Raw genomic sequence first — 27,936 nt, forward strand, 5'->3', positions numbered from 1 at the left:
GGCAACAGTCCTCATTGCACTGGTTAATCCCCATGTTTCCTGTCCCCTAAAAGTCTTCCTATCCAAAAAAGCCCCCCCCCCCCCCCAAGTCATCCTTAGGAAAAGCAGACATAGAAACACATTATGGCTCTAAGAACAAATCTTGAGCACTATTTTTAACATTATTAAACTGCTGTGTTTCTTTTGCCACCATGTTCCCAGGCAAAGCCTTACTGGAAGAAAACATCTACATTTTAATTTTCTAAATAACTCCTACATAGGCTTCCTGCCTTTGACAACTACAAATAATAAGGCTTTTCTGTATTATAGTTCAGTGTTGAGCTGTGTGAATTGTGGTTTGTGTACCAGTGAGTGTTCAGTGACAAAACTAGTCTCCTTAAAAGCTAATTCAATCTTTTTTTACCGCTTGTATATTCCTGTTTTTTTTTCATCAGTTAAAAATCAACAGTTCACTGTGGCTTAACGTTAATAGCACACAGTACACTAAATTGTTCCCTGTAAAAACACATTATGATACTGCAAGCTGTCCTAACTCCATTCTACTTAACACTGAGTCGAGTATTTCCTATATGCTAGTTTTCTTGCCAAACATTTTTGATGAGCCAATTTATTCTTATAAAAATCAACAGTGACTTTCATTAGCAGGCCAGGATATTAAACTCGCCTTGTCAGATGTCAATCAAACTGCAGCACTGAAATGTCACTGTCAATTCAACCTCACAAAGAGACAGAAAATGTGCTTCCCAAACTGTGATGCTGTTGCTGTTTTTTTTCCCTCTCTGGGACAATTAGTTTGAATCCTTTGCAGCTCTGCGTGACTTTTACATTTCCCATATGCATTGCATTGTGGGAGAAAAGTGTCTATCAAGACCACAGTGACAAACATCTTTTTCAGTTTATATACCGGCTGTTCTGTTTATTCAGTCATATTTCCCATGAGAACAATGTCATACTTTTCATGCGTATCACTACATTTTAAATAGGATGGTCTTTTTCTTCCTCCTGCAGAGGAGACGTGTTTAGGACTGAGCAGAGTTTAATGATGAAAATGCTAAACCTGGACAATCAAAAACTAAACACAGAACGAAGAATGAATAAAGAAAGACTGGATTCATTTTTTTTTGTTGGATTCTTTGCTTTGGGTTCTGCTTTTGAGTTTATTTTAAGATGGTATAAAATGGCTTTTTGTTTTGTTAGAAGAAGGGCAACCTAAACAGTTGGCACAAACTTACAAATGAAAACTGGTGAAAAAACATGTGGTACAATAAGACTTAAAGTGACTCCTTTCAAATGCATTAAAAAAAAAGTCCACAAGTTACCAAATGTCTTCAAGTGAATGCTCACCCACTCTCCGTGTCTCATGTCCTCCTCCTAATATCTTGGGTAGAGCACTCGCTGAATCTGCCCGTCGGCCTTATAAGGGTCCAGCCACTTTCCACACTGGAAGATGGTTGTCACTGAGTTGGCGGTGTTGGTCACCTCCACACACTCTAAATACCACCCACCGTTTGAGCCTTCGTTGTCGTGCTCCACTTTGACCCTCAGCAGCTCCCCGAGGTCCAGCATGTCCAGGACGAAGCGGTCCGTTTGGCCTCGTTCGAAAAGGTTACGGAACTTCTGACGCAGATGACGCTTGCCCGAGTCACCGTTGACGCCGTAAATGGTGATGAAAACGTTGGCGTCTGTGCCGCCCTTTTTCACATCCCCGGTGATGACGATGATTTCATACTTGACGGGGACGAGGTTGCGCACTTTGCTCGCGAAGCTCTCGACGGACTTGTAGCACTCAAATGTCAGGAAGTGGTCTTTCTTGGCAGCCAGGGGGATTTGTGCGTCACAGTGGAAGAAATACCTAAACGTGAAGGACGGTTTGGATTCACATCAACTCCATCAACGTGACATTTTTACATAACATAATGTAGGATGTATGAGGTTCCGCTCACTTGTTTCCCAGCTCCATTTCTGTCACCACCACCTCCATGACGTGCCAGAGCGCTTCCTTCTTCACCTTCTTTCCGTCTTTTGTCACGTGGCCAAGGCAGATGCCGGCAATCTCTCCCACGTGCTTTGATGAGAACTCAAACGTGTCAGTGGCACCACTGCGAAAGAATAATAATAAAAAAATAAAAAAATAAGGTGCAACCACCGGCAGAATTTGTGATTCTGAACACTGAAGATTTAAACTGACTGGTCTGCCAGAGTTTTTCTTTTGTGCGTCTCGTGGGATTCGCTCTCCTGGGAGAAGAGACTCAGTGAACAGAGAGTGGAACGATGAGAGTAAAGAAGAGAAGCAAAGCATGTGAAAGACGGAAGATTATGTAAGGCCACATAATATGAACACCTGGACTCTCTTACTTTAAGAACTTCTTTTTCTTATTCTCCAGGACAAACTCTTTGGAGCGAGCTTTCCTTCCTTCCAGAACAATCCAGGCATTTTCCGTGGTGGAGGCATCGTCCGTGTTCGCGGTTATTGTGGCAATTTCATATTCTGTGTCAATGCAGGGAGATAGGCGTGACACTATTATCATTTCACACCTCTCAAATGGTTGTAATTAGCTTCAAGTCCTCCATCTCGGACAGTTAATGACATGTAATTATGCACGCAGACTTCCAGTTGTACTCACTGGTTTTTTCACTGAGGTCTAAAGAGTCGTTGTTGGCACAGGCCAGCTCCCTCATGATCTGCCCGTCGTCTTCACTTTTAGCTAACCAGCGGTCGCAGGGGAACCTGAAGGTCTGGTCCATGGTCTCATCTTTCACGTCAATGTACTCCAGGTGCCAACCAGGAGCCAGGCCTTTTCACAGCAGGAGCAATAAAGTCCACATTATTATAAAAAACAAAAAAAGCAAATTCTAAACAGCAGGAAGGTGTATTTTCCTTTTCTTTTTACAATCTAATCTTAAGAAGGCGCTACAATGGCACAACATTTATTTTTCAAATTGGCTGAGGAAATCCTGCTACTTATCCATTTGCTGTAGCTTAGCATAAACTAAGATTCTGCTGTTTGTGAGAATAAGGGTCCCTCTGTTAGTCGCTGTCTGTTATGTATACTCACCTTTGTTGTCATGCCACACTCGGACCTTGGACAGCTCACCCAGACTGAGTATGTCAGGGAATCTGAACACGTCTTTCATTTTACGCTCAAACTTGTTCCTGTTGGAGCTCTCCTTCAAAGGCAGCATCCCCGTGTCGCCGAACTCCCCAAACACTATCACGGACACATTGGCATCAGTGCCAGCACCTAAATAAAAAACCCACCAGAGGCATTTACTGATGAATACAGAGCATTTGATTTGCCTTATAATGGTCACATAGATGCTACTATGACATACGGTAGATAGTGTGTATTATGGAAAGTAGTCACACGACCCACCTCCGACATCACTGGTCTGGACCTGGATGATGTAGGTTGTTTTCTCCACCATCTCCTCCTCATCCACCACAGCAGCCAGCTCGCACACTTTAGTTCTTTTCGGTCCTTTCGTTTTTGACAGCCAGTTCTCGTATGTAAACAGATACACCTCCTCTGTGGTCAGGTTCCGCATCAGGATCTGACGGCATTGAAGAAGACCACCATTGAAATGATTCAGGCTGATGTCTAAATGTCCAAACAAGTATTCTTCTGTTACAGTTAATAAATGAGGGCTGAAGGATTTCAGGGAAATATTTACTTTCCTGATCATTATTATAAACTTAATTAATTCGCCAGCCGGCATTATTTGTTTCTCTGTTTATGGAATTGATTATATAATAATGCATATATTTGACTTTAATTACCTTTTATTTATTTATTTCTGCTCATTAATGTTCTGCTTTGAAATGTTGAAACCATATCGTTCTCTCTCACAACATGCCAATGAGCTCATGTAACCACACATCCCTCTTTACAGAATGTAAATAGTTATTGAACAAATAGATTCATATTGCTGTGAAAAATTAAATAAAAAGTCTTTCAAAGAAATCCTTCATTTTCTGCAGACACAGACCCTTTAGTTGACCCGTAATGCTGTCTAAAGCTGCACAGCTATTTGTCTGGAAAATGTTCTAAAACATTATCAAAATATATTATCCCCCTCTCTTCTGTCAGAAACTAGTAGCTAGTCTTTTTGTTACCCTGTCAAGAAACCAGTCCGGGCGACTTCCAGTGGCGTCAATGCGGACTCTGATCTTTTTCAGAGGAGCGATGTCGTCGATCTCCAGACTGAACGTGTCTTCTTGATCTCTTTCAAACCTACAGGGAAACGTTAAGACAGAATACCATATAGAAAACTTTGCACTTTTTAAAACATCTTATGTTTAAGTTAGGATCAATGGTGTTACACAGTCAGTCTGTCTTTCAATCTAAATAATACCTCTCTCATGTCTGCACGTTAACTGTTACATTTCTATATGTTTATATCACTTTTGTACCATCTCTTGTGTATTTGTTGATTTGATTCACTTTAAGAGACAGACATAGCAAACTACTTTAAGCAATAAATACTGTACTGGTTGAAATATGTTCACGTGCTTAAGTCAAGATTCAAAATACTGAATTGTCTTGTGCAAATACTTGCTCTTATACAAATAAAGAAAAAACAACTAGCTTCGTACTTTCCATGATAACAAAATCTGCCTAATCAGCACTGTTACTGTACGTCTTTTTGGTTTAAACTATACAATTCTCCATTAAACGTAAGATCTTTTGTTAACAAGAAGGCAATGAATCAAGTTATTTTGCACACAACCAATATGAATCTTTTTCAGCTCTCGCTGGAGTCTCTACCCGCTTTGGAAAGGAATATCTTGTCTGTTTTTGAAGCTGCTGAATACTTTATTATTCTAACCAGCTCTAGGCTTGCTGTCTCTGTCTGCTGTCTGGTTTTGAGGATATGGTGTACCATTATATTTGTTACGCCTTTACTAAAGAAACAGATGCCTGCTGCAGCCAAAAAGTGACTCAAAGAGAGACATGGCAATGAAACAAAACAGAAAAGTTGAAGGCTTAAAAGAGAAACATAATGAGCTGAAGCTTATAATATATCTCTGTGAGGGATGGGGGAATTCAGGTAATATATATTCATCATCACATATTACACCTTTTTTGATACATTGTTATACTTAATACATCGATTATAGCAGCTGTACGTCTTGAAAAAAAAAAAGTGTTCCACAGTGTCATTGAAAGTAAAAGCCATCTATACGCTCAGGGGTAGTTGGAGGACTGACCTGTCCTCGTTTTTTGGCAGCAGCATTTCCTCTGTGCTTCCGTTGGCTCCGAACACGGTGAGGAAAATGTTGGTATCAGTGCCTGCATACTGAGTATCACCTGTGACAACTGTTGCTGAATAAATAACCTGCAGTACACAGCAGACGACACACATGAGGACGAGACAAATTCTGTTTTTATTTAACAGTAATGTCTGCCAGTTGCTGTGACTCACTTTGCGGATAATGTTGATGGTGCTGGAGTCCAGCACATTGAACAGCCTGGCAGTCAGACCATCTCCCCTGTCTTTAGCCAGCCAGCACTTACATGGAAAGATGTACTTGATACCTTTGGTTGGCACGGCAACCGACAGCTCATCCGCCAACCAGCAGCTCTCTGGTGTGACACCGTTATGGCCAAGCTGATGAGGAGACGCAGAGAGGAAAAGACAGTGAGAAGAGGAAGGCAGAGCTGAAAATGTATATATCCTTTGATTTTGTTTGATCCAGTTACGAGAAGGCAGAGCTGGAATTAATTATTGCTGAGCTAGAATGGTTTTATTTAAATTTTTAACCACAGTGCATCTGAGGAGGCAGTTTCACAGAGGAGACAGTTTCACAGATATAGAAACAGAGACATTCCCAGATTCTCACTTCCACCCTCTTGATCTCTCCTACGTCAGTTCCATAGCACACAAAGTGCTCCATGGTGCCTGCTGTGAAGGCTTTCTTCCCCTCCGGCAGGTCCAGCCACATCCGGTCTGTCTCCACATCGCTGGGGCCGATGATGATGACAAAGACCCTCGCTGTGGTGCTGGCGTCTCGGTCCATCCCCGTGGATACGGTGAAATGATAGGGGATGACTGGGTGGAAGACAAGATTTTTTTTTTAAGTTAAAGGAATAGGAAATAACAAGCGTATTCAGTTTGTAGTGAGGAGTTCCATTAAAAAGGTTGATGCAAGACTTTTTAGCTTAGCATAAAGATTAGAAACAATGACAAACATGTCTAAAGGGATAACAAAAAAAAAAAAGACCCAGCATCTCTAAATCCAACTCATCAACATATTACATCCTATGTGTTTCATTCATCCTCACCACGTGTTGTTTTAACACTTCTCTCTTTGGATTACACAAATTATAAAGAACGTGTAAATGATGGAGCTTTTAGGATGTTGTAGGTGGATTGGTTATTCTTTCAGTAGCTGATCCCCATTTAGTGTTTTAGCTAAACTGATCTATTCTGCAGTGTAAATACAAAAGAATTGTATTGATGCTCACATATAACTCTCAGAAAGAAAACAATTTCAATCTTTTTGAAATATCTCTTTTTGGTAAGTTGGTAATTTAAAGCTTTGCATGCAGTTGTAGTTTTTATACATTTTATACAATATTTTCCCAACTTGTGTGCTGGTGTCTTATTTTTTCAAAAGTTTTTAATTTGACTTGTTTTCAAAGAGGCTCCTTTAGGCTGTTGTTCAAGTTTGCGTTAGGTCAGATATACACTTGCTCTTTAACCTTGCATTCATGTACGAAAACCAGCGGCGCTGTTCACATACTTGGCTATGTACTGTGTGTGTTACTGCAGGATACCTCTAGAGGGCACACCAGACAGCTCAGGCTGTATGCAACTACGGGATGTTTGGGATGTAAACAACAGACATGGCGACAGTCAAAGGAGGTTACTTTTATGTTGATTCAGAGGTCAGAGCAGAAAAAGCAACAGCGGTGCCAACATTCCCACTCCATTTCACCAATATTTTCCCTCCATGCACAAACATAATGCTCCTGCACTTGTTTTAATTTATGTGTTGCAGGCTACTTTGACAGGCACATTTGTCGCTGTGCAGTGGCAATGACACATCATACGGGTATGGATAATTGTGGACTTGGTTAATCAGCTTGTCTTCAAAACTGTCTGCTGATGTTGACCCTGTCACATCTCTGCCTCTACACTACCCCTGCCGTTCATGTGCATACTGCATCTTGCGACTGCAAAGTGACTTTTTGAGGACATTCACAGCCAATGCCCCAAATCGACGCTGGGAATGCAGACAGGGCATCCCCAATTTGAACAAACAAAACACGTAGTCAAAGCAGATATAACCCCTGCCTTAGAGCTCTTATCACAGCCAATTATCATCTTTAGAAACATCACTATGATCAGTTTTGTGGCCTTACTTGGACCCTCATCCACCACTGCCACCTTTTTCTTCTTTTTCTTCTTGTTGGCGTTTCTGTCCAGCCCCAGTTTGGCCTGAGCGATCTTCTTGGAGTATGGATCAGAACTTCTTTCACCTTCATACCCCTGGAACAGACACATGACAGGCAATCAATCCACTCATCTGTTTTCCTCATAACTTACACTTCAGCAGCTAAAACAAAAACATGTTTAATTACACTTTTCCTTACTACAACAAACCTTGACAAAGAAGGTCCTCTCAATGCGTTTGTCCTCTTTCTTGGTCGACAGCCAGCGCTCACAAAGGAACATATACACCTCCTCTGTTTCTAAATCCAGCACCTCCACCTGGTCCAGGTACCAATCAGCCCCTGCCATGGAGTTGTCATGGCGAATACGAATTTTAAAAACCTGGCCCAAGTCCACAGCCTCAATAGTGAATTTGTCCACCTGGGAGGCAAAAAAAACAACAATATACTTATATATAAACAACACAGTTGGATGCCTTTGATTATCCAGCAGTGATTAGACAAAGTCTCACACCTTTCCTCACCTACCTCTCCTCTCTCAAACTTGTTCTTGTTGTTTTCAGATTTGGCCAGTTTGCGCTCTCCTGTGTCTCCGAGGTCTCCGTAAATGGTGAGAAATACATTGGCATCGGTTCCTGCTCTGTACATATCACCTGTCCTCACTGTCACATTGTATGCGTGAGCTGTAACGGCAATACAATTTGTTATCGTTGAAAGACTGAATACATTTCTCACTTACAGATTTGTTTATATGACTGTCCTATATCAAGCTGACTTCAAAATCTGGAGACTAACTTGCAGTACAATTTCATGCAGTATATTTATTTTCATGTATGCAGTCTCTGAAAATTGTTTTGAAATGGTTCTGTCTAAATAAAAATCTAAAAATTCGAAGGCTTCACCAGTCTAGTGGAGAGCTATTTTACATTCAAGAATATACAATAAAAAAGTAATGGCACTAAATAGTATGACTTTATTGATAATAAAAAAACATAATTTTATGTTATTTACCCTTACAGGTTTGAAATAAAGTCACTTAAACAAAAATATGAAAACTTCACACAATGCAAATCAAGTTCCCATATTCAACTCGTCAACTCTGTCATAGAGAATATACCTGGCTCTCTTGCAGCCTTATGCTCCACTAGGTTTACCAGCTGGCCTATAACGGTATCTGTAAACGTTTTTTTTTTTTTTCCTTCAGTCTTTCTCTGAGAAAAAGCTGAAAGCTGTCAGAGTGAACAGGCCAATCTGCTAAACAATGAGCTATAACTGGTGCTACAGCTTTACAAAGAGGTACAGATTCAGGCGATTTTTTTCTGAAGTTTAACATGACCCCTTTCATCATGAAACATTGTTATTATTAAAATTCAGATTAAAGTGGTGGATTCATATTTTTCACACATTTTGTTTTCGTGAAGAAGATGCAAATTCCACCACTAATAAGAGCAAACCTACTTTCCAAAGCGTCCTCCACCTCTACTTCAGTGGTTTTCAGCTTCCCATCCCTGAGGAGTTTCTCTGTGATGATCTCCGAGGGGACCAGCTCCCTCACCGTCTCCCCATCATCCTCAGACTTGGCGAGCCAGCACTCACATGGGAAAATAGTCGTCTCTGAACCCTGCCATTAAACAAAAAGGAAATCTAAAAGTGGGCCATGGTGTGTCTGCCTGAATCTGTATTCAAGTATTATACTCTGAGAGATGTTTGAGTCAAAAGGTGTTACATCTTTATTAATCTATTATGAATTGAATAAGGACATGGACACAGAAACTCTGAGGGATGCACTTTCCTATGCAGGTTAAACTGTAAACTGATTTTGACTACCTTTCCTTTCCTGAGCTGTCGTCTGATCTCCACTCTGTCCAGGTGCCACCCTGGGTTAGAGCCCCTGTTGTCATGTCCTATCCTGATTTTCTCGATAACATCACCGATATCCTCCAGCTGGAAAAAAAAGACAACCGAAGTGTTGACAGAAGTGCAGCCGCTGTGTTAAAGGATGTGTGGTCCAAACACACACTAACCTCCACGATAAACATGTCCTCAGCTCCCCTCTCAAAGTACAGACGTCGCTCTCTCTTGTTGACACACAGGTACTTCTGCTGTGTGCACAGTGCGTTACGTCCATATAAAACTATGAACACATCAGCATCTGTTCCAGCGCCAAACACATCACTGGTGAATATCTTGATCTCGTACGGCACAACTGAAAAATCAGAGAAAATTATTGCTTGGTTTGGTTGACACATGAAGGATTCAGCAACAAGTGTGTTACATGCTCTGACATACAAGGTGACATTCACTAACTGCAGGTAAGTACAGATTGTTGACGAACAGAATGATCCCTAAAGTCCAGGGATTGAAATTAACTATGAAGCCATAAAACCTTACACTGTGCTCCCCCTCCATCAGTTTTACTAATATAATATGAACCGTTTCCAGCACAAAGTTACAGCCCCACGAACATCCTCATTCCTTCATGCCAGCGTTACTGAAGGCAGATATTCCAGCTATTGAACTGCTGAAGCAGCAGAAAGTCGGGTTTGGTGGCTGAACATTGAGCAAGTGCAGCAGGCACACTGGGACAACAACTGGAGCATGTATCCACTTTGTATCTGCTATTGCAGTTTTTCGCACGTTTGGGTAGCTATTTTACATTTTCTTAATTCACTTTGACGTTTGTGTAAAGTTTATATTTCTGCAACAAAACCCTCTTTGGACATGGAATTTTTTCCAAGCTGAAAATAAAACCAGCCAACTTGGATGCAGAACAGTATCTCCTGCATCCTCCTGATTTAGACTAGTTCATTCGTAAGACAAGACGTGGATATCTGTTTCTGTAGTGAAGTGTAAAAGCAGGCCAGCACAGTGACATTACAACTCTTGTTACAGGTTGAATGACAGAGTGCAAGCTCTGACAAAGCACCCTTCTTTACTTAAAGTGCTTTAAACATACTTTACTGCTAATGCCTCCACGCTCTTAACGGTGTAAAACTTTGCATAATTATAGAAAGAGTTCTCAATCAGCGCGTTGCTTCTTTCCCTAATGGATCTGAGTATCCCCTAAGGGCTGTTCACTCACATGGCATGTACAGTTCGGTCTGTAAATCAGCAGGATAGAGGTCCCTCACAATGGCCCCATCGTCCTCTCCTTTATCTAACCAGCGGCCACATGGGAAACGCAATCTCTGACCCTGTGAGGGGGCGTCTACCTCCACCCAGTCCAAGAACCAACCTGATGAACCCCCTGAGAGTTGAATAAAAAAAGGTTTAATGAAGTGTCATACAGCATAATGCTAATTATGGCACATGTTTAGTCTGTCGATCCTTTTCTTACCCGAGTTGTCATGTCCAATTCGTAGCTTTACCAGTTCGCCCAAATCCACCGCCTCCACAGTGAACTCGTTGATCATCCCCTTTTCAAACTTATTCTTGTAGTTCTTACAAGCCTTAAGGTTGATTATCCCTGTGAGTGACATGTAAATATTACATCCAGTACAGTATTTTAAAGTGACCATATTATGCTAATTTCAAGTTTAATATGTTCAATCTTTGAAACCTCTGTAGTAGTTTTGCATGATTTACAATTTCAAAGCCTCCTCATTTATCACACTCTTGTGCTCGTACTGTAAAAACTTAAAGGCTCACTATGTGACACTTTGGACACATCTCCATCCCTCAGCTCCCCCTCCCACATTTCCCCCTTCTTTCATGTTTCAGCAGCAAGTGTCCGTGACACAGAGAGTGGCAGACAAGCGCTGATAAACATCTAAAATGAGATTTTGCGATCAATCTCAAGTGGCAACAAGCATATCAAAGCTGGTTGTTATCTGTTTGTCTTTTTAAGGCCAAATTAAACTTTCCTTCGGTTTGTAAAGTCTGTTGGTTATCCTTCATTTGACAATCGCTTATTATGCCCCTATATATACAGCCATGAGTGGGCATGTACATCTCTTTTCACCAATGTGTTAGCAGTGCTAACGGTTGGAGAGGAAGGGGTTAAACATGTTTGAGTCTCACATCACATCAGTGTGAACACAGGGCTAAGAACAACAAACCCACAGGGAGTTTGACTTTGACTCAGAATGTTGCATATTAAGCATTGAAGTTCTGCCTTTATTAACACATGCCATTTAAGGCATATTATTTCTGCATTCATGTGCTCCTCGGATGGTCCAAGTTTCCAAGTTGGGAAATTGGCAACTTCCAAAGTGTTCACATACTTTCAGAAAGCCAAAATGTTGGTAAAAAACGCTGGAACGCTACAAAGAAAATGTGGAATGTCACTGTAACAAGTTATGTTTGAGCAAAAATTTGATGAGCAATACGCACATTAATCAAAAGTATCTTAACATTTACAAAAGATCTTTTGCCCCCATGTGATGACGAATATAACGTCAAGTCGTCAAGTCAGGCACCTAGTTCTTTTCCCGAGTTTTCAAGTTGTTGTTCCAACTTGAGCAGGTGTTCATGTGCATTATCCAACTTGGAAACTTGTTCTCCCGATGTGTCCGACACCACATGAATGCAGGTTTAGCCCATAGAAAGAGTACTGCGACTTTGTGATGTAAGAAAATCTCTATATCAGAAAAAAACAGTGAAACATCGTGTTCAGAGCAGCTTACAGACTAACCCCCGAAGACTGAGGAATTACTTGGACATATGTTTACCTACTGATATGAAACTTTGCCCACATTTAGTCTATATATCCAACTTTGCAACAATATATGTAAGCCTGAACATATAGAAATGTATAATACCAACCCTCTGAAGCCAGAAACGGAGCACAATCAGGAATACAGTGTTTAGGAAGCTGTTCGGTAATCGTACCTGTGTCATCATTTTCACCAAATAAGATGGCAAAGACGTTGGCATCAGTCCCAGCGTACTTCTTTTCTCCAGTTTTTAATTTGAGAGTGTAAGTAGTAGACATGGCTGTGAGATAAATTTGACATGTCAGCACATGAATCTTTTTCAAATCACACTAATACATAAGTTCCTCTTTGCTCCTGTCTACACCTGAATGTTTAGTAAAAGTTACACAAATACTTACACAAGAACAAGGCTCTCTTTGATCCTGTCTCTCTACTAATAAAATACATTCAAAACTTAAACCAGCTTTAAAACTCTTACATTTCTGCTCGAGGCCCAGGGTGGCGCCTGCCCCCTCCTCATCATCCTCTCTTCTCATAAAGGCCTCGTCCACAGGTACTAGCTCTCTTGCTAATTGTCCATCGTCCTCATCCACTGCCAGCCAGCGGTTACACGGGAAAAAGTACCTATGGAGCCAAAAACTCCGATTGGCACTTTAACTCAAAAACAGCTTATTACTTCCTCAGTATTGGTTGGGAAATTAAATAAAAGTATAACTATTTCAAAGTGAACAGTACAATGGGATATTATTTCAGATAACTGAATAAAATCCATGCAGACTTAGTTTTGGTTTTACCTACGTTGTATCATCCTTTGTGTCAACTATCTCAACCCGATCCAGATACCAAGCTGAATTAGACTGAGTGTTGTCATGTCGGATTCGTAGCTTCTTCAGAGGACCCAGATCGACAGCTGCCACAGTGAAAACATCCTCCTAAAACAAATCACAGAAGCATAATGTCCTGTTCAGCTACTGGCCTAAAAAATGACTAAATTCTTTTAAAGGACTATTTGGGAATCTTTTTTTTTTTTTTAGAATGCTTTAAATAAAGACAAACACAACACGTAGGGTAAGACAGAAAGGTGGGATGACACTCAACAAGTGAGCAATAGAGTATCCGAATATTTTCCCCAGGCAAAAGTAACAAAAGCTGTATGTCAAAATACTGATGAACAAGTAATATTCATGTTATTTTGTAAAAACATAGACATTTCGTCAATTCAATATTGTAAACTCTATGCTGAATGGGACCTTTTACATTGTTATATTTAAAACCGGGTTCAAATTATTGATGTATCAACCATGTAATTAATTAATTAAGTGAGGAGTGGCTGGCTGAACTGGAGGTCATTGTTATCTACTTTCATGCTCGTGTGTATTTAAATCTATTCATGATTGATTGATGTTTCGGTAATACTCAATTATTTCCTCCTCTATGCATTGGAGCGCAAGTCTAAAGTTTAATGAAGAAGGTTAGGCTTCAAATAAGCACAAATATTTTGAGTTGAAATGGTATCGGTAGTGGAAATTGGTTTCCTAGTTTTCCAAGACAACAAAGCAAACTTTATCTTGTCACAGGAGTTTGTATGATATTGTTTGAAAAAGATCCAAAACTACCACTCAGTGTTCCTTGTAGAGAAGACCTTAAGAACCATAGGAAGTTAATTTCAAGCTTAATTTCTCATATCATTTTGTCCTCAAAGTGTTCAGAACACATTAATCAAGACTGTGATAACATTGTTCTACATTCAGTTTGTCCATTGTTTCTACTGGAGCTACTGCAGTAGAATTTCTAAGACAGAAATCATCTCACTATCTCACAAAAGGTTACCGTGTCCTCTGACAAAAGGTTATTGTGTCTCTTGATCAGTGAGAAGAAAGACACGTCATTGTCTGTGGGCAGGAATATTGCGTGCCAGGTGTTATGTGGAGATCAATAATTCAAACGTTTGGATGAAGTAATGAGTAAAAGTAGGGCAGGTCCATTAACGCAGAAGACCTCTCAGTCACAGGTGACTTGCCTGCAGACGAGCTTGTAATCCTACCAGGAAGCACCCCCACCCACACCTTAATGTGAGGATCGTGTTGTGTGGAAGTGCTTCAAGTCTTTGACTAACTGCTGGTTAATTTTCAGCAGGATACCCGCCAAGAAACCAGATAAAAATTGTACAGCTCTACTGGAAGGTGTTAGTATTTTAACACAGACTCAAAAAAGCATTTCTACATTTTTTGATCCAGGAATCCACTCTTTTTTAAATGCTATCTGTTCAAATATTTAAGATGATTAAATTATTACAATTAAATATGGCCAGTTTACATCCAGTTGAACCCTTATGAAGCCTTTTTTTCCAGATGTTTCCACTTCATTGAATCCAATTATAAATTATTTTGAAATGTAGCTCCCCAGAGTCCTTCCTCTAACCATTAACTGATTTTAAAAAGTAGTGGGGACATGTTTGTTCAAGCCTTCGTACCTGCCCTCGCTCATACTTGTTGATGTTGTCAGAGTCCCTCAGATAGCGCTCTCCCGTGTCTCCGTTTTCTCCATAAATATTAATGAAGACTTTGGAGTCGGTCCCAGCACCCAGCATGTCCCCAGTGAAGACGCACACTTCGTAGGTGTTGACTGTCAGACAACAAAAGGGATGAATTACTAACACCTCTTTAGCCCATCGCGAATGTTGGTCAGGAAACTGTGTCAAATCAGACCACTAATGTCGGAAACTTCGTCCTAAAATGGGTAAAACATTTTGAAAAAAAAAAATCAAATGGAGAAAAAAACCAATTATTTTGTCTTTGTGCATAAATATGCTGTCATTAACAATGCAGAAACTTTCTAACACCTGTGACTGGCAACAAAAGCTCTACCAGGCCAAAGGTGTATTATTTAAACAACCAAAGACTGTTTCTGCTCACTGAAGAACAGGAAGAACTACAAAACACAGTTATTCCTGCTCTGCATTGTTTAAATCGACCTATCAAATATATCTATTTAAAAAAACTCAAATTCACATTTGCTTTCTTCCTGTGTGACATCGCCTTCAGGCACACTAACACTAAGTTGTCCTGTACTGTGCTTTAGCACGATTGTCCCCCCCTCGCCATTCTCCTGCTGGCCTGCGCTCACACTGCTCCAGGACTAACTGGGCCTGAGCACGGTTTCCTCTTGAACATAACGTTGTAATACAACACATGCATGGTTTTACATAATTATGAAGCGTGCTTAGTTTACAAGACGAGCAGACTCGAGATGCGCAGTCGAGTCTGCGTCCGAACATCAGAGAACAACACAGAGAACAAGACTGCTACTTTATCGACTTTGTGGCTTATTCTCCATCATTTTAGTCAGATACAGCCATAACACTCAGTGATTTCTCCATAATGAAGGCTGTCCACGTTGTGTGTGAATGAAATGTACCGTTCCGATGCACACCTCTTCCGGGCGTGCCAGGGCCAAGGAAGTGTTGAGCACGGATCAGAGCACTCACACTAGTCAAATAAACTGGACTTTAAGCGTGCTTAGGCACCGTACGAATTGCCTAGTGTGAGTGCGCCCTAAATCTCAGCTGGTACAGTTAATACAGGTTTCCAATTCTTTTTTAAGGCTTGATTTAAGTTTGGCGCTCAGTAAGAAACTGGAAAAAAGTTTTATCAAGATTGTATCAAGTTGTTTTAAAGTAACAAATATTGAAATCTGCAGGATCATTTAACAAGTGTTATAGAGATATATACAGATAATTAATTTGATACTTCTCTTCTGAAATCACTGCACTGTGGGTGGGATGACATCTATTTTAGAGTTGAGAATGAGCTTGTTACTACTTCATAATTCAAAAATAACAACCTCAGTGGTTTCTGTGCCATTTTCATTCTGCAGTATTTGTGGGAAAACAGGTTGCACTGTTTTGTGGTACTGTGCCAGTTCTGTTCCTGCTCAGTTGCCAAGCAAAGTTGAATCATGACATCCAACATCATCAAAAATGTGTGTTTGGCACTCAGAAAATTAACACCTCTCTCTACAAATGGACACAGAGTTATGTTTATTTTCATACCTTCCAGCTCCTCTGCATCCTCAGACAGCAGCTCCACCACCAGCTCGCCGTCCTCCTCTCCCCCGGCCAGCCAGCGCGAGCAGGGGAAATGGTAAGTCAGCACCACTTCCTGCATCTCCTCTTCTCCCTCCTCTTCTTCATCTTCCTCGTCTTTCTTCTTTTTTTTCTTCTTCTTCTTATCCTCCTTTTTCTTCTCCTTGGGCATCAAGGCCATGATGAGATGTTTGACGTCCACCGTCTCTAGGAACCAGCCAGATCCGATCCCTGAGCCATCGTGACCAATGCGGATCTTGAAGACCTTCCCCACATCTTTGGCCTCTGTCTGGAAAACAGTTGCATTGTTTTCACTCAAAAGATGACATTTAGGCAATCCCTTTACCACAAATGAAAAATAAAATAAATCCCAAGCTCAATACCTTGTATATTTCTGTGGTGTTCCTTTCATAGTTGTTGGATCTGCTTTCCAGCGTGAGGACTTCTGTCTTCCCCTTGTCCCCGTAGATCTGAATGAACACTTTGGCGTTGGTGCCAGCAAACATCACATCTCCTGTCACTACTGTAACCTCGTAGTTAATCACTGGAAAACACAGATTGATGAAGGAAAAAAGACAGGATTTTTAAAAGCATAGGTGTACTGACTCTAGGATATTTACATGCAGGCATAAAAATCTTACATGCAGATCCATTGTCATGGAAAGTTCAAAATTCAGTCTTAATGTTTCTTTCAAATAAACTACAAAAACAACATCAACAACTTACTACCTGAAAACTACATGAGATGTATGAGCTATTACACAGACTCCACCATGTCAGCATAAATTAGCTGTGTGTGCACTGTATATGTGTTATTGCCTTTCTTTACTATTGGAGCGCTGCCTACATTGTTCCATCTCCAGGATCTCGCTCGGGTAAATCTCCACCTCTGTCTTGCCGTCAGCCTCACAATCATCCAGCCAGCGGTGACTGGGGAACATGTACTGCTTTCCATGGACTGGAACCAGGATCTGAACGCTGTCCAAAAACCAGCCTGCACGCATGCCTTCATTTGTGTGGCCAATCATCAGACGGTTGATCTGGAACAAAATTAAAGAATATGCACATGTGAATAAAATTTGATATAATATATTTTCGTTGTGCAAACATTTACTGAGGGGTTGCATGCTTCTAAAGTACAATAAAATAACATTTCTAGTTTAGTATATTTTTATGTCACGTAAAGAAAAGCAGCATTCGACTTAGACCATTTATATAACCTCATATATGCAAGGAGCTGTACTTTGGGAAGAAGGCTGCACATTTAAACATTCAGAGAACAAAGTTAAGCTCTTATTCACAATTGATGAAAGTAAATTCATGCCTTATAACTGCTTGAATGCTGTTCACCCAAAGGGCTCTGAACTAAATCTTCTAAAGCTCTAAAGCTTCTTATAGTGCTATCAACCTCAAACATGAAACATTTAACGATTTCTGCCTCCACTCTGTCACCTGTCCGATATCAAAGGTTTCCACTGTGAAGATGTCAATGCGACCCGTCTCAAAGTAGTTCCCAAGGTTGTTGGCAGAGACCACCAGCAACATCTTACTGGTGTTGCCCTTCTCCCCATAGAGCTTGACAAACACGCTGGAGTCTGAGCTGCCTCCAGGGACGTCACCTGTCTTCACTGCAATGTGATAGCCAACATCTGACACACAGAGACACACAAGAGACACACACACATAAGCTTCAGGGGGAATTTTAATTTAAATGTTTGAATAAAACTCAAGACTCCTCCTATTACTTACTGTAAAGACGCTGCCCATCTGCAAATGGCAATAACTCTCTGACAATCTGTCCATCATCCTCATTGCGGTCCAGCCACCTGCAGAGCACATTTAACGACACAAAGGTAGCTTGTATTCGCACACTCATGGGGATGTTACAACAGTTTGTTTCAGACTTTACACTGAAGATAATGCACCTGTTGCAGGGAAACTCCACAGCTTGGGCCTCAGCCTGTCCGTCCTCTCTTACGACCACTTTATCAAGAAACCAGCCGCAGCCTCCACCTTTGCCGTCGTGTCCAATCCTCACCCTGCAGACCTGACCGATTGCTACTGCCTCTACTAAGAACTCATCCAGCTGGATAGACAAAAAAAACACTAAGCATGACGTTTTGATGCCTTCCTACGTTATGTGTCAAATAGAGGAACATGGGGTGGATCAGCAGATACTTTGTTATCATTACTTAATGTATTTGTTTTTGCAACATTCCCATCATGTCTGCCCATGTAATGCATGTAAAACATCTCATCAATATGCAAACTCCATAAGGGTTAACTCCTGATCACTTGAATATACTTAAACTTCATAATCAGTCTGAGACATATCCACTTCATTTTCCTTGTTGGTATCACAAACAGTAAGCGGCATGCCTCAGGTGGAGCTTATAGGTATATATATAAAGGCACAGTGGTTAACTGATTGGTTCCAGTGTGAGACGGAGAAAATACTTTACAATGACATGCAACAAATGGTCAAAAGTGATAATGAAAACATGACGAGGATATGCAGAAGGAGAGAATTGTCTTCATGAAAGTTCACTAAGCTCTGAGTTTAAGAATCATGCGTTGAGTGTACCCACATTTCCTTTTTCAAACTTGTTGACGTTGTTTTTGCAGTTGACCAGCTGCCGATCTCCGGTGTCCCCCCGGTCTCCAATGAGATTCAGAAAAACGGATGCGTCTGTGCCGCTGCCGCCAACATTCCCCGTGCACACTGTCACTCTGTATTTGATCACTGCAGGTCAGAATAACATTGTTCATTCATGATTGATAATCTTCTCTTGAATTGCCAGAGTACATTGTAATTGCTCATGTGTAGATGCACATACATGGGAGCGGTTCAGCGACCTGCTGTCCTGTGGCAGCAAGCTCCCTCACTACCTCATTATCGTCTTCATTCGTGTCCAGCCAGCGCTCGCAGGGAAACGTGTACTTCTCCTTTGTCAGTGTCTTCATCAGAGTTGCCTGATTAGTAGGGAATAAAAGTGGAAAGCTTGTTTTATTTAAAACACCGGGTGTGTCTGTATTTTTATTTTACCACTGACCACTTAGAGATACACAATCATAAAATCTTTAAACTTAAAAAAAAAAAGAAAATCAAATAACATGTTCCATGTCAACAGGGGAAACTTTAATGTCTTATTATTATTTGTTAGTAATGTCTATTTCTATATTTGTATAGTATCACTATTTCTGTATTTTTGTCTAATGCTTCTGTTTTAGTCCTTAAAGTTGAGGCAGGGACATGGACCTGTCTATGTCCCTGCTAATTAGCCACAGCTAGAAACATGTTTGCACGGCATCTACCGGTACTTTGTATTTTACATATGAAGCAATGTACACTGCGTGTGTCCTTGTTAAATAAAGGGGAACAAATATAAATAAAAAAATAAGAATAAAAACCTAACTGCGTCCTTTTCATTGGACGTAGCATGACTAGAACTATGCATATTTACAAACACTGAAACTGACATTGAATTAGGAAGGCTGAATGCATGTGGACACATTGCAGTCTGAATATATTCAATGGTAGCTTGTGCAACTCCTAAAAAAGGTTATTGATACTGTGTATATACTGGGTGGGTGTGGGTGAATACATTTCTGCTACAGTTGCTTCAGCATATCTCACATACAGAGGACGAGAGCCCCTCATAGCCAGCACACCAGCTGCAGGAACAATCAGAACAACAGCATCCTGGCAAACTAGAAGCAAATTGAATATCTATCTATTGTGTAGCTCTGGGACACTTTGTTCTTTGCTAATATACAGATCAAAGGCTGTGAGAAACCATGTTTTTTTACTCAACAAAGAAAAACAGCTAGTGGACCGTGAGGGAACAAAAAGTGCATTGGAACAGATAACAGATGACTTCACCTTACTGAGATGCCATCCTGCAAAAGGATTTCTCTTCTCATGCCAGATACGCAATTTGGTCAATGTCCCTAAATCAGACAGCTCAACCTGAAAGATTTGAAAAGATTTTAAAAAAAAAGTTTGTTTTAATGCCTCATTATCTGATGTGTCATTGTTTTGATTGGTTTTATTTAATATAGCCCATACTTACTATAAACCTGTCCACTTGTCCCTGTTCAAAATTGTCTGTCTTGTTGTCCAGTCTCATCTCATCACTCTTGCCCTTCTCACCATAAACCTGGAAGGAGATGGCTGCATCTGTTCCTGCACCGTTCATGTCTGACGTCCAGATCCACAAAGACCAGGGGTGCTCTGAGGAGAACAAAATCATTTCATGAACTTGAATTTAGGAGCACCGTGATTTACCTCTGATTAGATTCTGGTGTCCCATTAAAATGATCACTTGTTTGATTGTGGGGCCGAGAGTAGCTCTCCCTTCTACCTGTACTGCGCAGAGAGAATTATTTTAATAGGTATGTTTTCTATTTTTTCACACACTTGGGGTCAGCAGAATGGTTTGTTTGTGCAAGTTTGAGCAGTTATACTGCCTCCAGTGTTCAGTGATGCACCTTGATTTGTATTTTTTGCTTTTTTAAAATCTTGTTGGAAAGAAGAGACTATAACGTTGTTGAAAAAAATTATCAACTGTGAATCTGTACAGTATGTCTGAGGAGTAACATTGAGTAAAGCACTTCACACACGTTTTGTCTATACAGAATAAAAAAGTAACGCTAATGCACATACTCTTCTTTTTGTGGACCATTTCTCTGATTGAAAGAGGAAAGAGGAAATTGGACTTTATTTTAAGAGCAAAGGGACAAACAACACACTAAAATGCCAGAGTAGAAGAAGGTGGACTGGCTGCTGAGTCATTATGCAAATGCATGAAACAAATGATGGTGCTCTAAATGGAGTTTTAAACGTTTGGCTCAATTGTTTTAGAAAATTAAAGTGAAAACGACAGCACTAACTGCTGCTAGTGAAAATACATGATTATAAAAATTGTACTTACTCTTCTGTCTTTTCTGCCTGAGTGAGACCATCTCATAGAGCTCTCTCTCTATAAGCCCATCTCCCTCCTTCTCATCCAGCCACTTACTACACGGGAAGGTCTGTTCTATTCCTGTGAATGGACAGTACACCACCACCTGCAAGAACATTGATGCTTAATTCCCGGTACATTACTAAATAGAAGGGTTTATATGTGGGTGTGCATGTCTAATGCACCTTCTCGCAGAACCACCCAGAACTGACTCCATCATTGTCGTGTCCGATGGTGACTCTGCTGAGGGGACTGAGGAGCGCGGCGATCTCAACATTAAAGATATCTGTAAGGCCTCGCTCAAACTTTCCACCCTCCAAAAACACCTGGATTCAATACGTCAAAGAAAAGTTTAAAGAATGCATGATTCATCTTCTGTAATACAAAGAAAATATTCAATCTCATACATATTTCGTTAAATTAGTTTGAAAGCATGTATTGATTTGTGCATCATGTATTGATTTGAGTCTTTTCTGCAATATTTTCCCATTGGGTTACATCAAAAACAGTCATTCTAGGTAATTATATAATGTATCTTCTCTTTACCTTGCCACTGTTTTTAATGCCTTTTGTGCCGTGCATCACAATGTGGATATTGGAGTTGGTCCCTGCACCGCGGATGTATCCTGTCACAATCTGGACGTTGTACACAATACCTGGTGGGTACAGTTACACGTCAGACAATCAGGGGCTCTGCCAGCAGGTCGGCATGGTTCAAAGCACACATGCTCCCCCTAACAAGCTGGCCATCAGCCAAATCAGTTCCATCAAAACATTGTTAGTCTGACCCAAAAGTTAATGATCACACAGCCGGCCTCTGGCAAATTGGACAGAAAATACATTTTTCATTTTGGACTGAAAAACATTCCACTGCTTCCTTTTTCCTAAAATTTAATGATTAAGAGCATGAAAGGCAGATTTCCCCAGAGTCTTAAAAGCATCTCTGACTTACCTGTAGGCTGGCTCCCTCCAACCAAAATGTCTCTCTGGATCTTTCCATCATCCTCATCCAGGGCAAACCAACGATTGATTGGAAACTCGTAAACTATTTTGTTTCCCATATCATCCACAATTACCTGTAAAAAGAAAAACAAAAAGAAATAATAACAACGATGTTAAAATACCCCAAATGGGATGAAGGTAAGTTGTACACAATGTTATGACAAGGTACAGAAAAGCAGAGTTTACAAATTATGTTGAGATAAAACTACAGGTGTATTCAGTAAAGTAGATGGATAATTCCTTCAGAACCAGTTAGAAAAGTGTTCTCTGTTATCACCTTACACTCTAACTTTGATAGTTTTGTAATAGAGTGTAAACAGACTGAGACTATAAAACACTAGGAATTGGGGATGGGAATCGGAGTGTCGCCAGTTCAAGTATCGCTATTGACCAAGTCTGGAAATTAGTCTAGTAGCGTGAGAGGTGCCAGTTCACTTCCTGAGCATTTCCTAGATGCCCTTGAGCAAGGCTCCAAACCCCCACCAGCTCAGGAGCGCTCACTGTGGGCAGCCCCCTCACTGAGACATCTCTCTATTAGTGCATGTCCATAGGACCCTGTTTGTCCTAGTGTGTGTGTTTCAGCCTATGTGTGTGTAGCATGTTCAACAACAGAGTGTAAAAACTGAATTTCCCCACGCGGGATTAATAAAGATTATCATCTTCTTCTAAATATGTGCAATTAATTTACTTGATTTAGTTTTTTAACTTTGAAGTTTATATTTCTTTATAAAGAATGAACTGCAGTTTTACTATGTTGAAATTATACTTAAGTTTCCTCTCTAAACACTTGACATTTACCCTTTAAATATACTATATTCAGTTTGAAGAGGAAAGCAGGCTTGGATGTTATCTACATTTTGGAGGATGATTACTGACATCATATGTTTTCTTGGTCTTCACTTGTGAATCTGTTGATTCTGGAATTAAATTTATCAGCATATGAGATTTTTGTATCAAATAAAAAAAAAAGCTTTATGAAACTTTAAGTGCTCCACAAATATATCAGAATGTAATTACGTTTAATCACATTTTAGCTACAATGACAGGACAACACTGTGCATGAATAATTTAGCTAAAAGACTCTTTTTGCTCCCAAATGAATGTAAATATATTCCTCTTCAATGTAAATCATATTGGCAGCACAAATGCAAAAAACACAATTCACTACAGTTGTCCCAGGTGATCTTTGGTGTCAGTCTGTGCAGCAGTAACGAGCAATCTACAGTCTTGTCTCTCTGTTTGATGTAAGGCAATCCCTTAATGGGTCATGGTTTCTCTTTACAAAGAGGGTAGAATGACGACAGGTGGGCCTTGTGTGTGTATGTGTGAGCTTGTGCACGCATGCATCTGTTTGAATGAAGTCATCTCTCAGCCTCACACACAGTGTGTATTGGAGGAACAGGGACACCGGTCTCAGATGAGAAAACTGAGAGGAAACAAGAGGATCACATGTCTTAAGTACCTCTGCAGAGGCAGGACTGAATAGAATGAGCAACATTAAGACTTTAAGACAAAGTTTTGTTTCACGACACGGTACTATAGGACATATAAGTTACACAAGAGGTAATAAATGAAAGTAACACATACATTCTTCTGTGATCTGTTTACCAACTCATAAACAAGCCTTTGTGTCAAGAAATGATGTCATGGATTTAAAAATGTTTGCTTTAAACGACTAACGACGTTTAAAATTAACATCTGATTGGTGTTTTTCTTACCTTGTCTGCAAACCATCCTGCTGAAGAGCCTTTGTTATTATGACCGATTGTAATCTTCCTCACTTTGCCCAAGTTTGGTGCCTCAATGGTGAACTTGTCCTCCGAGCCCTTTTCAAAGTTATTCTTGTCATTGTCAAGTCGCCTTTCACCTTCAACAAAAAAAACAAATCGTCAAACTAAAACCCAAATTAAAAAGAACTACATCCATTAGTAAAACATCTCAAATCTTATTCTTAACCTAACGTGACCAAAAGTATTTGGATGCTGAATTGCACTTTTGCTGCTTTGCTAAAGTGCTCATGATGGATAGGCCGGGTCTTTGTAACATAACAATGAGTAAGGTCTTTTTACCTGCTCTTTTGTAATGTTAACAGACAAAGAGTAAGGTATTTTACCTGCTTTTTGTAAAGTGTCTTGAGATAACACTTGTTATGAGTTGACGCTATACAAATAAATTGAATTGAATTGAATTGAATTGAATTAGTTTCTTAGTTTTTAGGGGGGGGTTCACTACGTCAGTGGTTCTCAACTGGTCGAGCCTCAGGACCTACCAACTACTCCTACTGAAAAAGCGCGACCTACATTTCTTGTATTTTTCTATCAATCAGTTTTATTTAACTAACAAGTTTGGTCAGTTTGGACCTCAGACAGAACAAAGAAACTGAATGAAACAAACTTGTTAAAAAAAAAAAGCGCCTTATAGACTTTTTGACAGGAATTTTTCTTCCAGACACACATTCGGGACCCACTGAAAACGGCTCCGTGACCCACCTTTGGGTCTTGACCCACCAGTTGGGAACCACTGCCCTATGTGACCACTTGTGAGCGAGACGTGTGATATCTGTAGAACAAAAAATGACCTGTGTCTCCAAGCTCCCCGAAGATATTGATGAAGACATCAGCATCCGTTCCACTGCCTTTTAAATCCGGGGTGAAAACAGTCACTGCATACTTATTATCTAGAAAATCAAATCCAAAGAAGCAATTTAAAAATCAACTACATACAAACACTTTGAAGCAGTTGAAGTAGGAGCTCTGTGAGAATTAAAATCATTTTCAATTGGCCCTGATTAATTCATCATATATTTTATTATCTGTGCACACATACATTTGGGCATGTCCATGGGATCCATGCTACCCAGCAGGTCTCTGATATAAAGACCATCTCCTGACACCTTACTGAGCCAGTTGTTACAAGCAAAGTAGAACCTCAGGTGAGGCCTGATCACGTCCGTCACCACCACCCTGTCCAGGAACCAGCTGGCGTTCATGCCAGTGTTGTCATGCTCAATCCTGAAGCAACATACGAAAAAAACATGATGAACATGGTGTGTCATCACTTTTCCAAACATATTCAGTGAAAAACATCACGATGAATCTTTTCCCAGGAAAAAGTGTTTAAACCTGTCAGAGATTCTTTGCGTCACTCTAAAGTATTTAACAAAGTGAAATGAAGAAATAAAAAGGACCAATAGGGTCCTTATATACATTTGTAGGTCCTTATATTTACTTACCTTATCTTTTTCAAAGTTCCAACATTGTGAGTTCTGATTCTGAACACATCAGTTTTAGCCTTCTCGAATGCTGTGCGACTCCTGAAATCCAAAAATGGTCAAACGTTTCATCGTTTCCATGATGTTTTTTCCTCATCAAAATCTTCAATTACAAAATGACTTCCAAACAATCAAAAGGGAAGTGATACCCGATTGCACAATGGGACATAAAAACATCTTGACCAAATCATGCAAACATGCAATGCAAAATTAACACCAATCACAGTACAGTGTGTTCTCTGAGTAATCATGCTTATTTCATTACCACAACCAGTTCATTATGAAATAAATACCTTTTTTCAGTGCTGTTTATGAGGAGAAACAAACACAACATTTTAGTGCAAGCAAAATAACTTTTTAAATCACACATGTTGTCAAGGGCTATGCTCAACAATTTTCATCTGTGCTCTTATTTTATGAAATTCTTCCATCTCAACCCAAACGAGTGAAGATGATCTAACTGCACATCTTGATTCTGAAAAGACCTTACTTGCTGGCCAGGTGAACTTTGGGAGTGATGCCATATTCTCCGAACAGTGTCACAAACACGTTGGCATCAGTTCCTGCACCTGCCACATCGCCCGTGATGGTCACCACCTCATACACTGCAGGGTTTAATGGCAACATAAAAAAGGTGTGTTTTAAAAAGCAGATGGATGGTATGAACAAAACCACAGAAATAGACGGTAATGCACATTAGTAAGCATGTACAGTAGAAGGCAGTGGATAGCTGTGTGTTTTAGTACTTCTATCTTGTGAGAATGTTTTTTTTTTTTTATCTCTCTAACACAACTAGCAATCATCAAAGTCTTATCACACAAAGTTAGAACTGACATCTGAGAACTGCTTGGGGCTGTTTGCAGATTTTCCGTTCAATTTTGGCTTTAAGAATTCATGTTTTATTTATTGTCTGCATATAAAGAATATACAGTTAATATGAAACGGCAAATTTTATCAAACAAATTAAAAATCGACGAAGTCCATTTAAGACACAGTGTGAAATTGCTTTTGTATCTCAATCAAATCAAAACACAAACAAAAGATGATTGGGTGACGCTGCAAATAAACTTTCTAAACAAATTAAAATTTCTAATAAACATCAAATGCAAAACTAAACTAAAGAATACTGAACAAAAACAAACACAAAAACGAAAACAATGTCATTTCCACTAAAAATAGATATTGCAAAATATAAGGAGAAAGTATGTTTTAATTACACACATTTTATTGCATAAATGTTTACATTGATTTGTCTTGTTTTAACTATGTTGTGTTTGAAATCTTCACTTTTTTTTTACATCCAACAATGAGAGCCAAAAAGGGAACTTTAGAGGACTCAAAGGCTCTTATTAAGACAGGAAGCTGTCCTATGCAAACATAAGTGATTGGCAGGTGTCATATATCTGTAGGTTGAGATCACATACGGACGATATGGATACTTCTTCAGCTCGTGTAATGTTACCATGAACATAAACCAAATGCTTGAGCCACCCAGAATCACGTAACTACAATCAAGGACTCAAGTCTCGAGGTGTCACATGTCTCTTATCAAAGAGGAATTGCATTCCATAAATACATAACAATATGCTCTCTGTGTAGAGTATTCTATTTTTTGTCACATCTACAGCTTTACTTTGGAAGATTTCAAATGTTAAAGAGTTTGTAATTACCTTTCTTTTTGTGGTACTCGTCCTCGTAGTTCTCCACCTTTTCTGGCTCGTAGTTGCGAAGCTCATTCTCATAGATTTCAATGTAATTTTCAACCTTCTTCTTCTTCCCTTTTGTCTTCTTGTTGTCCTCATCACTATCTCCCTTCTCTGAACCTTTCTTCTTCTTTTCTTTCTTTTTCTTTTTCCCTTCCTCTTCATCCCCTGCTGTCTGTTCTTCCTCTTTCTCCGAATCCTTCTTGGATTTTTTGACTTCATCTTTGGACTTTTTGTTTTTTGACCCCATCTTGTCTTTCAAAGAGGGCTTCTTTGATCCTTTCTTTGTGGTCTCAATCACATCGGGGAGGTTTTCCGCTCTCTTTTTACTCCAGGAGTCATTGTTGTTATCCTCATTTTCTGAGCTCTGAGAGTACTTGCTCCACTCATCCCTGTTATCCTCTTTGGCTTTCCTCGTCTTTTTTTTTACCTTTTCTTTAGCTCTCCCTTTATTCTTGGTGCTCCTCAAATCAGGCCCTGATGTGTCAGACTTGTATCCTTCTTCATCGTTGTCTTTAAACTTCTTCTTCAATCTTCTGGCATCCTCTGACTCACTCACCTGCTTACTTTTCTTCTTGGGTTTTGGTTCCTGATCCTCTGAGTCATCGTCCTCTACATCTTTGGTTTCCTCTTCTGGACTCTGTCTTGTTTTTTTCTTTTTTGTGGGCATCTTTAATTTATTTACTACCTTGTAACTGTAAACGATTCCTGCGGGTTCCTGTGAAACTTGATTATACTGACCCGTGATTGTCCAGGAGAGACTCTTTGGCAGGACAGGTCCGAGTCAGAGAGCCCACATACTGCTGTTTGGCAGGAGGCTGGGGAAGCCCCTCTCTGAAGGTTATCCAGACCTACAACAA

The 27,936-nt window shown here is 40.0% G+C and overlaps 1 protein-coding gene across 1 annotated transcript; it reads right to left on the minus strand.

Annotated features, from left to right (window-relative positions):
- Positions 1-104: 104 nt before the first annotated feature.
- Positions 105-27,590, minus strand: loxhd1b (lipoxygenase homology PLAT domains 1b). Its single transcript, XM_065962073.1, has 43 exons — positions 27,044-27,590; positions 25,864-25,978; positions 25,335-25,415; positions 24,929-25,113; positions 24,681-24,779; positions 23,821-23,969; positions 22,053-22,176; positions 21,647-21,756; positions 21,286-21,426; positions 21,071-21,206; positions 20,210-20,370; positions 20,020-20,106; positions 18,974-19,109; positions 18,725-18,879; positions 18,062-18,222; positions 17,886-17,962; positions 17,589-17,785; positions 16,984-17,176; positions 16,520-16,680; positions 16,104-16,425; positions 15,284-15,315; positions 14,526-14,762; positions 12,851-12,984; positions 12,531-12,676; positions 12,228-12,332; positions 10,735-10,863; positions 10,480-10,644; positions 9,422-9,603; positions 9,225-9,341; positions 8,856-9,018; positions 7,926-8,080; positions 7,609-7,818; positions 7,368-7,494; positions 5,843-6,051; positions 5,425-5,610; positions 5,210-5,337; positions 4,115-4,232; positions 3,375-3,552; positions 3,057-3,242; positions 2,625-2,795; positions 2,356-2,488; positions 1,944-2,099; positions 105-1,852 (listed from the first exon to the last, which is right to left on the minus strand). The coding sequence occupies exons 1-43, from the start codon at positions 27,324-27,326 to the stop codon at positions 1,372-1,374; spliced, it is 6,921 nt and encodes a 2,306-aa protein (XP_065818145.1). The 5' UTR covers positions 27,327-27,590; the 3' UTR covers positions 105-1,371.
- Positions 27,591-27,936: the final 346 nt, after the last annotated feature.

This window comes from Labrus bergylta, chromosome 2 (assembly GCF_963930695.1).
Source record: "Labrus bergylta chromosome 2, fLabBer1.1, whole genome shotgun sequence".
NCBI classification, from domain to species: Eukaryota; Metazoa; Chordata; class Actinopteri; order Labriformes; family Labridae; genus Labrus; species Labrus bergylta.

What these genes read in the sequence shown, in the direction of transcription:
- loxhd1b (XM_065962073.1), bottom strand. Translation starts at nt 27,326, where the DNA reads ATGGGGTCAAAAAACAAAAAGTCCAAAGATGAAGTCAAAAAATCCAAG. An exon ending in GGAACTTTGAAAAAGATAAG is followed by an intron (nt 25,114 to 25,334) that starts GTAAGTAAATAT and finishes ATGTTGCTTCAG; the next exon opens with GATTGAGCATGACAACACTG. An exon ending in TGGTGAAAATGATGACACAG is followed by an intron (nt 10,864 to 12,227) that starts GTACGATTACCG and finishes TGTCACTCACAG; the next exon opens with GGATAATCAACCTTAAGGCT.